The sequence below is a fragment of the Apteryx rowi genome, unplaced genomic scaffold (assembly GCF_003343035.1).
Source record: "Apteryx rowi isolate R43461 unplaced genomic scaffold, aptRow1 scaffold_3, whole genome shotgun sequence".
Classification (NCBI taxonomy): domain Eukaryota; kingdom Metazoa; phylum Chordata; class Aves; order Apterygiformes; family Apterygidae; genus Apteryx; species Apteryx rowi.
In genome coordinates this window covers 7544267-7560591 of record NW_020449418.1, presented here as the reverse complement: position 1 = coordinate 7560591, position 16325 = coordinate 7544267, and the positions used below count along the sequence as shown (strand labels likewise).

Below are 16325 nucleotides of genomic sequence, written 5' to 3'. Positions count from 1 at the left end.
AGCATCCCCGCTCCCCCCGTTTCGCGCGGCGCGCTAACAGCCCCCTCCGCACCGCAGCGCTGCGCTGCCTCCGCCGCTCCCCTCGCCGCCGAGTCTGTGGAGACCGCGAGCGTGGAAAATCCCCAGACAGGGAGTGTAAATGCTTGTTCTTTGTAAATGAAGAACATAATTAACATTAAATTAAGGTAATACAAATGAAGACAACACAGAGCCTGACAGGATGAGTGTTTGGGGAGGCAGTAGAGAGAAGTGATTCATATTTTTAATTTACTGTACAAATAGACTAGCAGGGCTGGGGGGAAAAGGGCCATCCAAGTGGAGTGGGGATTTTTTTTTTTTTTTCCCACTGTTGTTTTGCTGTGCTTTAAGCACACAATGACTATTAAAGTCAACTGCCCATATAATAGGACATCTCCTACATGACTGCTCTCCGAGAGGCAGCTTGCTGTAGCAATAAATTCTGGGAGTGCCATCTGCTGGTACGCAACCTCCGCCGGGCACCTTCGCCTCTGCCACCCGAACGCCGCCGGCGCCGAGGCCGGGCACCCCGCGACGGGCGAGCACCACGCTGCTGCTGCAGCACCCAGCTCCCCGGCAGCAGCTGCCCCGGGTGGCCGCGGAGCCGCTCGGCATTGACACAGGAAAGAATTTCTGTAGGGATGCAAACTTGGTATTTTTTGCTAGACACACCCTTAAATTCATCCTGTATCTTTTCTTTTTTCTTTTTTTTTTTTCCAAAGAGATTGGGTTGGGGGGGGGACTGACTGGCTCGGAGGAAATATCTGGGGCTTTAGGAAGTGATAAATCACTGTTCTCCTCCCCTCAGAAACACTGGGTTTCAGACGCACGCCTGTTACCTAGAACAGCACAGTAAAAAACACATGCACTTTAGGGGTTTTTTTGCAAAAGGTGCTTGCTCAGAGCACATCCAGGCTCGGGGGGGGGGGGGGCTTGCTCTGCAGTTTGAGGCGAGCAGAGGCTTGCGGGGCTGAGCCCCGGCCGCGGGAGCCTGCAGAGCCCAGCGTCTCCCCAGCCTCTGGCCTCTGCCCCGGCCTCGGGGACCGAGGACCCATTCCTGGCTGAAATCACCCTTCCCAGACAAAACATGTCCAGCACTGTGCTGAGAGCCTCCCGCCCCATTGCAGCCCTAAATCCCTAAAAGGATTTCCTAATTTTGGGGTGCAGCCCTCCCTCTCTGGGTCGCTTTTGTCCTGGCATTTTTTCCTGTGAGCCGGCGGTGGAGARAGGCCGGTCCCCGTCGCTCCTCAGGATGGGCAGAGCCTCAGTGCTGCTGAACTTTTGCCTACTCCAAAGTGCAGCCGGGGTCTCTTTAACCCCTGCCCGGGGCAGAAACCGGAGAGGGCTGATGACGGAGCCCCGCGCAGCGCTGGCCGGCCGCTGCCAGCTTCACTCTGCATTAAACAGCCCCGAGCGGGTGGGACTGGAGGGGCTGCAAGCCACTGCTCTGACAGCACACGTCCCGGGGATGCGGCATCCACCGGACCCGGCCTGCAGGCACAGGAGCCGCCTGAGATGTGGCCTCCCCTGGGCAACGCCGTCCCTGTGTCCCGCATCCCGCGGCTCGCCGCACTCGGAGCAGGGCTGAGAAAAGCGTGCATGAAGCAGCCTGGCTGAAGGGGGACGGCTGCCTTAGCCTGGCCCGGGAGGCTCGTGCTCCCTAAGCAAGCCGGCTGTGCTGGGAAGCAGCGCACTCTGCCCTCCGCCACTGCTCCTCGAGGCGCTCCGGGGGGTCCCCGGGGCTGGCGGCAGAGGCRGCCGAGCAGTTTTGGGTACCATCTAGTGGCAAGTGGCTTCACGGAGCAGCTCAGCTCAGGAGATCTTTGTCGCCGCTCAGTGCGGCCGGGCTCCCCAGCAGGGAATAGCCGCATCGGCGTAGCAAAGGGGGGACGCCACGGGGAAGAGAGCAGCTGCTTACGGGGTCTCTGTGTGCACCAGCAGCAAGTAAGGTCCTCTGGGGAAATGGGTGTTTGAAACCGGTGCAAAAAGGTTTCAGCACCAGAGGCTCCGTCGGTCACCACAGCTGAGCAGGACCCAGACTCCCTCCTCACTGCTGGGACCTCTCGGGCAGGCAGGCTCCTCCACAGCATCCCGTCCCTGCGGCGGCCGCACGCATCGTCAGGGTGCAAATATCCCCTCATCCATCTGCCCAGACATGGCCCAGGGACACTTGCTGGCTCACTGGCCCCCAGTGCCAGCACAGAGGTGCCAGAAGGCGCCCAGCGAGATGCTTCAGCAGCCTCCTGGTCAGACCGCGACACTTCATCCTGAGCCAGGCACCTTCCAGGAAAGCTTCCCTGTGGGATCTGGGGATTTCTAAGGGCGGGGAAATCGCCGTTTCCTTGGGGAGCCCATTTCATCTGGGGCTTTCTTTCCCATTCCAGCTGGGCTGGGGTGAGCTCCAGCCCTGAAAGTGCTACACCTTGTTGCTTAGACTCACCCACTCTTTAGCACTGGGTAGGTCAGGAGAAGTTATTACGCATGTGCAGCAAGTCACCTTCATCTTCTCTTCTGCAAAGGTAAAAAGAGGCTCAGGAGCCCTTCCAGGCATCAAGTCATATCTTGGACTCTTGCTTGCACCTTCTCCAGTTTTTCATGGTCTGTTTGAACACTGCTAGAGGCCTCCCCTCACCGTCTCTGAGACAACATGGATCATCTGGGCCACCTCCAAGCACGTATGAGTCCTTTCCCTGGGATGTGCAGGACTGGAGCCCTGTGTTGCTTCCCTCCACATTGCTCCCTGCAAGGATGTGGGTGCTGGGCCCTGCCTGGGGTGTTGCCTGCAGCCATCGCAAAGTGAAGGCCAAGCAGCGACCCATACATTTCGCAGCAAGCAGAGGGGAAGCCCTAATCCCGCTTTTGTGGGAGTACTAGACCTAAAGGGTGGCCCAGGTTGGGCTGACAGTCCCAAACGGAGCGCCTGAACCAATATCCTAAAGGAAAAGCTGATGAAACGCTAGCRCCCCGTGACCATGGGGTTTCCTCGCTCCCTCCTTTGTAGGTCCTGATGGAGGACGGGGCTGCTCCCAGGGGGCCCATTGCATCCCACACGGAGGGCGGAGGGCACCTTCCAAGCCGCCCTGCGTGCTGGGTGGGAAAGATAAATAAATACCGGAATAAATAAATACCAGTGGCAAAGAGGCCTGAAATGATGCTGTCGTTTGCTGGGAATGAGAGACACAAGTGTAATTTAGGTTTTGATATTATGAAAGTCTCGCTGCTCTAAAACAGCAGGGCACTCAGTGCCTCATTAATAAAGGATAAACTTGGAGTCTATTTACAATGCACTTTTTGGGGTTATTTACACTCCATTATACATATGTAATGCTGCACATATTTACCGCTCTGTTCTGCTGCCGAGAGCAGCCRAGTTGGGAGGGAGACGGAGGGGGAAGCGGCTGATGCTGTTGAGCTGTGACCCCGGCTTTGACTGATGTCCCTTAAACTGCACACGGAGCTGCAGGGAGAGGCCCCGGGCYGGCTGCCGGTGATGGAGACACCAGGGCCGGGCCGTGGGGGGAACCAGTTTGGCCGAGCCCCCAACCCCATGGGCGCAGCACCCTGCACTGGTCACGGCACCACGTGGGCCACCAGCGCCCRCTCTCAGCAGTGGCTGGAGGCAGCCGGAGGCTTTGCCAAGCCGGGCAGAAAGGGCCAGCTCCTCGCGGGGGTTGGCAACCAGCACACAACCACGACCACCTATTCCTGGGGATCTGCAAGCCAGCAGCTGGCCACCAACCGCGCAAGCCACAGGCCTGTCATGGAGTCGGGAGTGGAAAAAAAAGAGGGCTAGATTATTTGCAAAAATTAGATCAGTCAGTGTCTGCCCAGTACTGGAGGGCTTTTCCGCACAGCTTTCCCCACCGCCCGGCTTTTAGCTCTCACCAGAACAAAACACGGTAATTTCCCTGCAAACCCCAGTTCCCAGAGGGTCTGGGTGCCTGGGAGCCCCCGGCCTCCCTGCGTGCAGGGAGCTGCCCTAAGGAAGGACTCTGGATTCAGGGCTGAGACACGGGGGAAGCCGCGCTCAGGGACCACCCCGGGGCGGCAGCGACTCGTGGGTGCGGGGAGGGATGCAGATGCACRGCCCCACGCGAGCACCCTTGCAGGCAGCAAAGGGCTGCCTCTTCCCCCCGCCCCAGGCAGGGGTGAAGCGCGTTTGCACTGGTCTGCATGACCAAGCTGGTTGAGATGCCAGGGCCTGGGAACCGCTTTGTCCGTAGTCTCGGCTGCCTGCGAAGTGAGGGGGGACTCTGACATTTGCCGGCGCAGCCAGCCATGTGGGGAGGGGGATTAGCCCAGGCGCCAGAGGAAGGTTGCACCCCATGCTGCCCCTCACCAGGTCTCTCCCATCCCGTGCCCGAACTTACCAGACACCCAGCCCTGGAGGCAACGCTCTTTATTAAATACCTTGTGCAGGCAGCTCTGGTGATGTCCGTGTGCCTGGCCTCAAGGGGATACCCCCTCCCCCATAGCGTTTCAGGAGGACCCATCTCTGGAAAGACAGCTTTTCCGGCACTGGGGTGATGCCTGCCAGTTGGCATCCGCTGGCCATGGCAACGCAGACGATCCTGGAGGCAGGTTGCTTCACCCACGATAGCCTCTTGCAATAGCATCTGGCAGTGCCACCAGCTGGAGGAGCTCCAACCAGGAAGGTTGGAGGGAGCGGGGTGCTGCGGGGGGTTGCAGGGTGACTGGTCCCCCAGCCACCCATGACCCGCGTCCCTGGGCTGGAGGAGCAGGAGATGGCTGGGGAGAAGGATAAGGCACAGCAGTGCGATAAGTCCTGCAGACCCAGGGCTGGCTGGAGCCCAAGCGATTTGGCACCCGCAGCCCTGAGGCTCCTCCGCCACCCCCTGTGCCCCTATGCGGGGTGGGGGTCCTGCAGTGGGGGGTGCCAGGGGACATCAGGGCAGCTGGCGGCCCAGGCCCTCCGGCGAGCTGTTCTCCAGGTCCCCATAGCCCCCGAGCTTCATCATCCTGACGAGGTGGGCTGGGGTGGAGAGGACCGAGCGGCAGGTGATGAAGATCCGGCTGATCTCCACGAAGGTTTTGTTTTTGGTCTCGGGGACGACGAGGTAGATGTGGAGGGCCACCAGCAGGCAGACGCCGCAGAAAAACAGGTAGCAGAAGGCGCCGGCTGACATCTGGGGACAGCAAGAGAGCTGGCACAGGGCAGACAGCCGTGCAACCCAAACCGAGCATGGCACAAGGCATCTGCCCTTCCCACCGTCCCTCCCGGGGCCAGCTCCCGCCGGCACCCCCAGGCCCCAGCAGAGCTGGGAGCACGGGCTAGGATCCAGCCTGGCACCCTGTCCCAGGAGAGCAGCAGGGGCCATCTCCTACCCTCCTCCTCCTCCTCTTCCTCCTCCTCCTGCGGCCCCTCGGGGCTGCTACCTGCAAGAAGGGGAAGACGAAGCCGACGGTGAAGTTGGAGATCCAGGTGAGGGGAACCCCCCACGACGTAGGCGGCCGGGCGGTGCGACTGCGTGAAGAGCTCGGCCGTCATGAGGAAGGGGACGCCGGCTGGGCAGGGAAGGGACAAGTTAATCCCCCCCTGCTTTCCTCCGGGCCCTCACTTTGCAATAATTTGCCTAAGCTCTGATATAGTAAATCTAATACAGACGAAAGGCACACTGAAATGTGTTCTTGGTGCCTTGGATAAGGTCGTTCCCAGCTTTCCTTAAGCAAAATGATTTAGAAAATTTCCTTCTGTCAAGTAGCTCAAAGTTTTGACTCTGTGGCCTTCTCCTGCAGGACACAGAAATGCCATTTCCAAACCAGCTTTTCCCTGTACTGGGTAAAAAAAAACAACCCCCCCCCCCCACACACAATTACTGGAAATGGTTCTTTCGGCCAACTTGGCCATTAAAAACTGGACACAGGTTGTGGCTATTTCTCCTGCAAGGACRCAGCCCTTCCGGCCACATGCCACCAGCCCAGGACTCCTGGGTCCCAGGACTGTGTCCCTTTGCTGACGGGGTCTGGCACACATCTCCGGACACGCGGGGATCTGGCAGTGGATGGTATTCAACRTGGGGACATGCCCAGGGCCCCGCTGCCTGGGACAGAGCTGACAGGGACCTCTTTATAAAAGATGCTCCAATGAAAAAAAGAAAAACAGAAAAACAAAAAAAAAGATAATAATTCGGGGAGGAGTGGAGCCCCTGATGGACTCTTACTCACAGCTCGCCCAGAATAGAGATATATTTTTTTTTTGTTTTAAAAGTCCTATTCATCATTGTTTGTGAACAATGAGCCATTAAAATCCTAATTAAAGATGTAATTACAGCGAAGAAAGTCTGGGCTGAGGATGAATGATAGATCTGCTCACAGCTCCGCTAATACATCAACTGGGTAAACCGGTCCAGGTTTCACTCACCGCTTTTCGAGCGCGCTCTCACGCCCACGCTCGTTTAAGGGCACGCTGCCGCTTGCCAGACGCACAGAGATGCAGCGGATGCCGCCTCCGGAGGGGCCTTGGGAAGCTCGCTAGGACTTTTCCCAGGGCGGCCTGGGAGTGAGGGTGATCCCGAGGAGCTGGAGCCTATCATCTCAGACGTAGGATGCTGCAGAGATGTGCTAGTGGGGTTTTGCCTGTGGGATAAAGCATGAAAAGCCAGGGCCCGGGTGTTGGTCCGTCTGTCCGGCCAGCTCTGYCAGCCCGGCTCCAGGTTGCTCCCCCTGGCTCGCCCCCAGCCCCGGCTGCTGCCCCCCTGCTCCCGGCGGACCCACCTGGTCCCACGCAGAAGCCGGCGATGATGCCGACCACGCAGGCGACGGCGACGTAGCGCATCCCGGGCAGGGCTGCCTGCGGAGGGGACGAGACGCCCCGAGATTTGCCTCTCGTTCCCGCTCACACCTCCCTCCCCGGGGCGATGCCCACCCCTTCGTTACCCCGCTCTCGTTAAGGTGCCGGGAGCCCCGGCATCGCCTGGGTCGGAGCACCGGGACAGCGGCGGCTGGACCCTACCTGCAGCACCCGGTGCGGCGGTGGCGGGAGCTGGGGCAAGGCTCTGCGCCCCCGAGGGGCTGCATCTGTCCGTCTGTCCGTCACTCACCCCGATCAGCCCCACGACAATTTCAATGGCTCCAGTGCCCACGGTGACGTAGGGGATCTGGGGCGCCGGGATCCCGGCGGCCTCGAAGATGGCGTTGGTGTAAAACCAGATCTGCCGAGGAGGGGACTTAGCATGAGTGGGGAGGATGGAGCGATGGGGCACGTGACGGCCCTGAGGTGAAACGAGTTGTCAGGTCTCAGCTCAGTCTCTGTAGAGCCAGGTCCCGGGGCCGAGGATCCCACAGGGCTTACGGCATTGATCCCCGAGAGCTGCATGCCAGCGTTCACCACCACGGAGAGGGTTTGCCAGCGCACGGAGYGGTCCCGGAGCAGCTGCCAGACGGAGACCGTCTCCACGGAGGAGAGCGACCGCTGCTCCTCCCTCATCTCCTCGATCTCGTCCTGCACGTCAGCGGTGCCCAGGAACCAGCGCAGCGCTGCGGGGAGAGCGGGGGTCACCCACACGCCTCTCCCTGCCGCACGGTGGACGCTCACAGCTACGAGACGGGGCCGCGGCAGGGGTTTGGCTCCTGGCCTGGCGCAGCCTCCCCAGGGGACCTCATTGACCTGCGAGGTTGAGGCGAGGAGGTGCCCTGACACCACGGTGATGGGCACCATGGACAAGGCTACAGAGCAAATCAGGTGGGGGAGGCTCTTCCAAACCCAGCGCTGCCGCAGCAGCTTTTCCTAAGGGGCTTGAAGGAGCATGGACAGGCGGGAAAGGCTGGGCAATGCACCGCGACGTGGGCTGTCCTTCGCCCGGGATCAAAGTTGCGTGCGGGACAACGCGCCCTGCTCTCGGGAGACCTTGGCCAGCGCCTAGCACCCCCCGGGCACCTCTCACCCTCGGTGGCCCTGCGGACATCGTTCCTCTCTATCAGCAGGTACCGCGGGCTCTTGGGGAAGCAGCGCAGCAGCAGGAGCTGGAGGGAGGCAGGAACGACCACCACGGACAGGAGACGGGGCCAGCACCTGTCCTGCAAGGAGCCAAAACGGGATGTGACCCTGGGGAGGGAAGAGCGGATCGACGCCAGGGCAGGGGCCAGCATGAGCAGGCTGGGGGGCCTCATGCTCACCTTGCCCAGCAGCTCTGGGAGCCCCAGGACCTGCGCCAAGAAAACCCCCAGGCACATGAAGATACTGGGCACGAGGCCCAGGAGACCCCGCAGGCTCTTGGGGGCGATTTCTCCCAGGTACAGGGGCACCACGCTGAGGCAGATGCCCGGAGGGACAGGGCAGGAGGCACCGYGGTGGAACAGGCAGCCAGAAGAAGGTTCCCAGCTGGACCCCCGATGTGTCCCCTCCCATGCTCAGCACCATCTGTGGCAGGGGACCCCCCCTGGCCACCCCACAGTGGAGACCCCCTTGCCGTACTGCCAGCATGGAGGTGGGGACAGCCCGTGGCTGCTGGGGACATGAGGTCTTCTGCAGCCTCCTGCAAAAGGGCCATAGGGGACTGAGCCACAAGAGCAGGGCCGTGCACAGCCCCAGAGTGGCCAGGGACCAAGGAGCACCTACCTGAGTGGACGCCCATGATAGAGCAGCCGAAAATCACCATCTCGGGGGACCCCAGGTCCTGGCTGAAGCCCATGGAGATGCCGGCCAGGAGGACGAGGAGAGCACTGCAGCTCAGCGTGCCATTCCTGGTGGGACACAAGCAGCAGGGCAGCCCCTCTGTGCCGTCCCCATCCCCCCCCTTGGTCCCCGTCCCCCTGTGCCCCCCTTACCTGCCATAGCATGCCACCAGCACCCCCACCAGCACGGAGCCCAGCAGCCTGCCCAGGGCGAAGACGGAGACGGTCAGGGAGCAGAGGAGGGTCGGGGGGCTGGGGGCCAGCCCGTGCCCGTGCCGCTGGGACCACGTGGCGTTGCAGAAAGCCTTAATGGGCTGCAGGGCAGAGAGAGACGCCCGGACACCAAGTGTGTGGGGAGAGGGGGAGCGAGGCCAGGCCAGCCCCACRGGCAGCACGCCATGGGTTTAACAGCATCCCGGGAGGTCTGGGCTGGAGACGGGGCAGCACGCGACTGGGGGTGACTGGGACGTGGCTTTCAAGGATGGAACCAGAGGTTTTCAAGGATGACTTAGAGATACCCTTGGGCAGAGCCGGAGCACGAGGGGCAAGAGCAGCTTGTAGGGAGCTTTCCTCCCGCCAGGTCTTCCCCCAGGGACCAGTTTTGGGGGAAAACACGAACCCAGGGCCCCCATGTCCCTCCCATGCCTTGTCCTTCTCCACGGGCTGCTCTCTACAGGGGACTTTGTCTAATCCAGCATTTTGGCTTTGGGATTTTGGGTAGTGGTGCCTCCACCCTTGCTGGGCCAGGGAGAGACACAGGTGCCCTCCCCTCGTCCCCGCTTGGGCTGGCCACCTCTTACCGCTGCCGGTGTGTTCACCACAGCCAGGTTGTAGCCATAGAGCATGGAGGAGCCGAAGGACACCAGGAGAGTGACCAACAGCAGTGGGAAGGTGAGGTGCTGGGAGAGAGGAGATGGGATTGGATCAGCCTCCACAGGGAGATCAGGAGCCAAGGTCACATGTGAAACGAGTTGCGTTGGGTCACTGCCCCTTTTGTAGTGGGGGGGATGTCCCGGTCGCAGGGCAAAGCCCTGCTTTGGTGCACAGGCAGTGGCAACCACCGTCCATGGTCCAGGGGGTTTTACTGCTGCAAACTGGCTGGGGCATCGGCCCTGGGGAAGAGCCAGAGCTCAGGCCATGCGTGGGCTGCCACAGGGGCACCCTCGGGCGCTGCGGCTGCACCCAGCTGCCTCCTCTGGAGAACGGATGCATCCGACCGGCAGCAGGTGCCCCAATGCCCTACGGCTTGGGCAGCGACGGGGCTGCCACAGCGGTGGCCGGTGAGTCTGTGTCCCCCCAAGAGCAGCACCGAGTCCCAGCATCCAAACCGCAACCCAGCAGTCCCCAATCCCACCCCTCCACCAGAGAGAGGGCCCAGGCATCCGGAGAAACTCAGCCCTCCCTGCAGCCTCCCCCCTCCCAAGCACAGTAGCCAGATCCATAGCACCCAGCAGCTCCCGGCTCAGGCACGCCAAATCCCCACTAATCTCACCAGGAATCCTGAGCCGGGGAGGGGGGAAAGCCCATGGGTTGGGGGAGGACACCAAGGGGCACAACGGGACCATGGATGGGGCAGCCCCCCCCACCCCGGGAGCCCCCTGCCCATACGGTGCTCACCCCAGCGATCTCCCTGCCRGGATGCTGGGTCCCTCTCCCGTCTGTCGGGGTGATGCCGTGGTCAGAGCAGGGCGAAGGAGGAAGAGGAGGGGGAGAGGAAGGCAGCCTCAGTCTGTGTGCCCGACTCATTTCTCCCAGTTTTAGAGGGAAGAAAGAGGGAGGGGGGGAGGCAAGGCAGCCTGGATGCCCCTGGGGCTCATTGGAGGCGCCTGAGCGGTCGGAGGAGGAGTTTGGGGGCCTCCTCGCCTCATCGGGGGGGCAGAGGCAGGCTGGGACCTCCGGGGCTGGGGACAGCGGGAGCCCCGGCATGACACTTCGCCACTTCCGAGGGCCCCCGGCCCCCAGCTGAAATATCTGGGTTTGCCCCCCAGCCGGAGAAAGGGGTTTGGGGCCGCGGTGACCCCAGCGCGCCTCAGCGCCTCTCCGGTGGCTCCGTGCYGGGCGGCATCGCTGCGTGGGCCCTGGGGGGGGTGCAGGGACACCCCCAGCAGACCCCCACACCCCGCCAGGCCGCAGGGCCGCTCTGCCTCGCGGTGGGAGGGCTGGTGACCCGCGTACCCCGGACACGGCCGGACAGGAGGACAGCTCCCCCCGCCCCGGCCACAGCCCCCAGCCCCAGAGAGCAGAGACGCGGCTCACGGCGGCTCAGAGGAATCCAATTTTGCTGCGGCCAGGAGCTGCCTCCCCTGCTGCTAATGAAGTGCCTTTAATTAGCAGCCTAATAGCAAGCTCTTAATTTGCCGAACAGCCGGCTGAAAGGATGGGGACCCCACTAAGCCGCGGCTGGCGACAGCTCCGAGGGCTTAAAAGGGGCAGGCGCCGGCAGGCTGGCCCCACCTGCCCCTCTGCCCCGGGGGTCCCGGTGGCCCCTCGCGCCCAGCCCTGCAGGGGCGGCTCTCAGACACCGCTGAACCCGGGTGCATCTTCTTCCCACAGCCGGGGTCCCACAGGATGCTCCAGCTCCTGCCTCTTCCCTCCGGATGAGCCCCCAGCCCTCTGCGAAGCCACCGAGAGATTTGCCATGCCCCCCCACCCCCCGCAGCCAGGATCCCCTCCCAACCTGCTGGCATTTGGCTTTTCCGAGGGCTCCTACATCTTCCCGGGCCTCAGTTTCTCCACGTCTCCATCCAGGGCATTGTCTTTCCCTCCACGGCAGGAGGAGGCTGCGGAGACCTTGATGCAGGCCAGGCCGGGAGCATCCTGCCTGCCGGGGCCGCGGGGGCAGAGCGCAGTGCGGGGCCCCTGTCCCGGCGAGCGGGGATGCTGCAGGGCAGCCAGGGGATGCTCGTCCCCAGGACGCTCACCCCAGGCCCCGTGCTGCGAAAGGGCAGAGCAGCAATGCCGGGGACGGGGCGATACGCCAGGCTGTGCTGCGTCCCGTGGTTGCTGTCCTGCCGCTCCAGTCGTCCAGGCAAATGGCTCGTCCCTGGGACCAGCGCCCAGAGGGTTAAACACGCACGGTCCAGCAGTCCCTGCTTGGGGAACTGTAGGGAGACGAGGAACCAGCAAGGTCAAGAAAGCCACCAAGGTGACCCAGCCCAGGAACTGAGTCTTGGCTGCCTGGCGATGTCCCCCTCCAGAGCCTGGCTTCCCCTTCCTGAGCCATCCCTGCAAATGCCCCCCAAAACCCCTCCCGGAGCCTCCTGTCCCCTCTCCATGGACACCCTTAACCGTCACCAAGTCCAGTGCTCAGCCACGGGGTCGCCAGCTCCATCCCAGCCCTGCTGCTGTGTCCTCGCTCCAGCCGCGCAGCCCGGCACCAGTGCACTGAGCGGGGGCGTCCTCAGCCACTGCTCTGAGCCAGGGGGGCGGCTGCCGCCTTGATTCAGGGGGTAAATCTGGGTTATCGACAGCGGCTCACAGCAGCCACTGGGACACTGGGAGCGGAGATTTGGCAGCAGATGTTCAGGTGACGAGCACGTGGGGGGGGGGGGGAGGAAGAGGAGAAAAGCCTGAGGGGGCAATTAAGAGCCCCCAGGGAGCTGAGTTAATTGGAGACACTCCCGCAACCTGACCCGGTGACAGTGGCGCGCGGCACGCGGAGAGGTGCGCCGGCAAGAAGCACCTGCTGCTCCCTGCTCCGAGGGAGCTCGTCTCCGTAATTTACAGGCGTCCCCGTTCCTCCAATGCTTCCCTGCCTCTGTGCGAGGGCTCAGCAAAGCCCAGCTGCCCACAGTCCAGGCAGAGGCAGGATCTGTCCTGCCTGGGGAGCTGGGGTGGAGGGAAGGACAGCCAGTCCCTGCCTGGTCAGGATGCTGGCAGGCCACTGCTGGTAAATCACTGGTGGAGGAATGTGCAGCCTGAGGATTTCTGCAGGACTGGGGAAGATGCAGGAAAAGATCTGCTGGGAGAGTCCATGCCCTTTTCCAAGATGAGATGGAAACCTCTCAGCAAGGACATGGTCTTCAGTGCTGCCCCTCGGTGTTTGCTCAGCACCGTTTAGTCCAGGACTAGAACAGAGTCCATGAGGAAGCAACAGCCATCTCAAATATTTGCACTCAAAGAGATGCATTGCTTAGCAGCCAAGGACCCCATCTCTCGCCCAGACAACTCGCACTCTACTGGAAAAGAGGGAACCTCCACAGCCTGGGCACAGCACGACAGCACCAGGCAGAGCCGCTCACAGACATCTGCATGGCTGGAAAGGTCAGAGTTTGTCAGCGTTGCCCTTTCCGAGTTGACACACCAGAAATGGAGACTGTCCAGCAGCCTCCCCATCTCGCTGTCCCCCCAGAGGAGAAGCCATCACCGATTTGCCCCGTAAATGTCAGTGGGGTGTCTTGGGCACGGGACAGAGAGTTTTGGACACATCAGCCACGTGACGTTAACCAGAGACTTGCGTTTCTGCAAACAGCAGTGGTGTCCAGAAGAAACCCAGCACTGTCCCTCGCGAAAATACTGCCTATACTAGCGTCTGTTCCGCAGCATCTTTGCAAAGCGCCCATGCATTGCTCTGTTGCATGCAGCCAGTTGTAAACCCATCTTGCTCTGTTCTCCAGCTGCAGGAAGGCTATTTATCTGTACAGGTAAGGACTTTTCAAACACAGGTTTTCCTGTTCATATTCCTTATCCAACTTCAGTGGTCCCCAGCAGATCAGGGAGATTTATGGCTGCTCCTGCCAGTCAGGTGCATGTTGGTAAAGCGCTTAGGAGACGAAGCTCAGGATGGGAAGATAACTCTGGTGAGAAACAAGAGTATCCCTTGGGGTATGTAATTAATGTATATTAGAGCTCTCTTAGAGCAGAGGAAAGCAGCTTGCACTCACACACAGGCTGCCTGGAGCTTGCTGGAAGGGCTCATCACATCCCTGTCCATCACACATCCTCACAGCCATCCTTGCCAAGCAAGGATCAGCCAGCGGAGGGCACAGGATGGGATCTCAGATTGCTGCAGCCCACAGGGGTTACTTCAGATTTGCACAGATTTGCAAGCAGGATCTCATTTTCTTCCGCTGCTCTTTCCCTCCAGCAGCTCAGGTGCCTTCCTCCTGGGACAGTGTCCCGGCCAGGGGGCGAGCTGGCTGTGAAGCAACTTGAGTACTTGGAAAAGAGAAACTTTCCGAGGGATTACTTCTCCATGGCACCTAAGGCTAACGGGAGAGGGCAGCCAGGATAACCCTGCCCCTGGCTTCTGGAGTCCGGCAGAAGAGCATGAGGCAGACGTGCTCCTTCCCTGGCAAATCCGGTTTCCCCGAGGCCTGGGTGGGGGCGGCAGAGGCTCTGCAGACCCCACAGCTGGCAGCTGCCAGAAAACCCGGAGTTTGCTGGAGGAGCCCTTGCAGAGCATGTGGGAGCCTTCAGCTCTGCAGCAGCTTCCCAGGTGCCAGGCCCTTGACCCCTCACATCTTATTCCTACTGAAAGCCAAATCATTTCCATACCTGCTTCGATGCTGCCAGGTCTGCTATCGCGTGGGGGGCTCTGCTACACACCGCCTTTGAAAAAACTGAGCCAGGAGCCCCCCTGAGCCAAGGACCGTGCCCATGGGGTTTGCTAAGACAGGGTGACAACTCACCCACAAAACAGCCATGGCAGCACTAGAGCACGTGTGTCTGTGTAGGGCTCATTTCCTAGACGAAGCTGCCTCCTCCACTGCCAGACTCGCTATCCCCACGCTCCTCACACCAACGCAGCAGGCCCAGCACCATCCAACTGCTGGATTCACCCTAAGCATTTCTGGTAGGAATTACATTAATTTGCAGAGCAGGTCTAAATTGGCCAACTTTTCCCTTTGCAAAAGCTTATTATACTCTTGAAAACATGTCTATAAAATACATAAAAACAGAGGTTTTTTTTTTTTAAGCTGTAGGCTGATCAAATGCTGTTAATTTGAAGCTATGGTAAACATTACTTTCCTCCTTCATTTGAAGTGGAAATAAGGCACACGTTTTTAAGCAGAAAGGGTAATTAAGCACTGAATCGATTTAAGACGGGCTGCCATGGTGTTTGTTCTTTTCCAGTGGAAATTTACAATGGAGATTGCTTTTCCTTCTCAAAGACACGAGCACTTCAACTCTTGAGTTGTTTGGACTTGATGCCGGAAATACTGGGAGATGTTTTCCAGCCTGTGCCTTGCAATAGAGCACTGCCCCGGCCTCAGAAATTTGGAACAAATATTCTGATCAGTGTCTTTAAACATCAGAGAAAAGAAGGAAAGGGAATAGCTAAGAAATGGCTAAGAAACAACCCACCGGGAGAACCCGCCTCACGTAGAACTGGGTGATATTTGTCTGTTTGGGTACATACAGAAACTTGAAAAAGGCGCAAGGAGACCAGGGACTACAAGTACTAAAGGTAAGTGGTTTCACTCGTGTGCACTGGCAGCCTGGCACTGTTTAAATCAAGCTGCATCCTGCGCTACAGAGCGATCTGAAACGATGGATGAAGCCTGTCATTGCAATTCTTCTTCCAAATCTATTATCATAGGGGAGGAAGAAACAGGGAGGGAACAGGAAAGGTTCAAGTAGTGTAAATATCAACCCTCCTTGCCAAACCGAAAACCCGGCTGCTGGGAATCCTGTCACAAGGAGAGAAGGGGATTGGAAGTGACAGGAATCCTGCTCCCAGTGCTTTGGAAAAGCAGGAGGCTTCACAATCTCCAGTCCCCTGCTGGCTCCCAAGAATGGAGCCAGCAGGGAGAGAGCCGGCAGCAGCGCAGCGTTTGTTTGTTTTCGGGCCACCCTAGGAGTCGAGATCTTAAAACTGCTGCAGCCTTTGTTTTAAAAGGGGCTATTAGGTAAAACGAAAAGATCCACAGTTGCTATCAAAGGGAGTGTTTTTAAGAGAAAGGTGTTTTGAAGGCAAGGGTGCTGGTGTTAAAATTCAGGCCGGCAGTAAGCGCAACACCGTCCTAAGCCGTYGCGTTGCACCTTGGTGCTGAGATATGTCAATTACTCACTCATTATTGAGCAGCAGGATTCTGATTAGCTTATAAAACAAATTTGTGCTTCTCCAACCAGRAGGTTGCAACAGTCTCCAGAAAAGCACAAAGTCCTTATAGCTTCTCCCCCCGCCACCCTTTTTTAATGGGCAGGACGGTTTGAGCTCTTACGTGTCAGTCACATCCATTCTCTGATTTACGGGGTGGACTCATTTGTCCCAGCTAGAGACCATCAGCCATGAACAGAGTTTCTTAATTAAAAAGTATGCTGTGGCTTTAGGAATAAGTGTTTCTTCTGACTGCCAGAGCAGTCTTTTATGCTGCATTCATCAATGAGTGACATCCGGCAGCTCGGAAGCGGAGCTGACTACTGTAGGTTTTGTGCACCACGTAAAGCTGCATCTACCCAGGACTTGGGGCAAAGCTGTCCACCGCATGGCAGTAGTGCTTCCAGATGTTGATGCTGCAAATGTTGCACGTACAGTGCACCTGCACCAGAAGTGTGACTCACATAAGAGGGGTCACAGAACATATAGGCTTTGTATTTTGACAGGGTCCTTCACCCCAAAAGGAAAACAGGAGAGATTCACAGCTTAATCTTTATATTTGTATTTAAGTTATTTTCTGAACAGTTAAAAAAAAAAAAAAAACACACTGTTACCATGATTCTAGCTCAAG

The 16325-nt window shown here is 59.3% G+C and overlaps 1 protein-coding gene across 1 annotated transcript; it reads right to left on the bottom strand.

Moving 5' to 3' along the window:
- Nucleotides 1-4925: 4925 nt before the first annotated feature.
- On the bottom strand, nt 4926-13604 carry LOC112967956 (solute carrier family 2, facilitated glucose transporter member 9-like). Its single transcript, XM_026069681.1, is given in 12 exon segments — nt 4926-5165; nt 5416-5466; nt 5468-5544; nt 6754-6829; nt 7080-7190; nt 7331-7515; nt 7923-8055; nt 8155-8303; nt 8600-8721; nt 8806-8966; nt 9453-9764; nt 13536-13604. Coding segments are annotated over 12 exon segments (1686 nt in total).
- Nucleotides 13605-16325: the final 2721 nt, after the last annotated feature.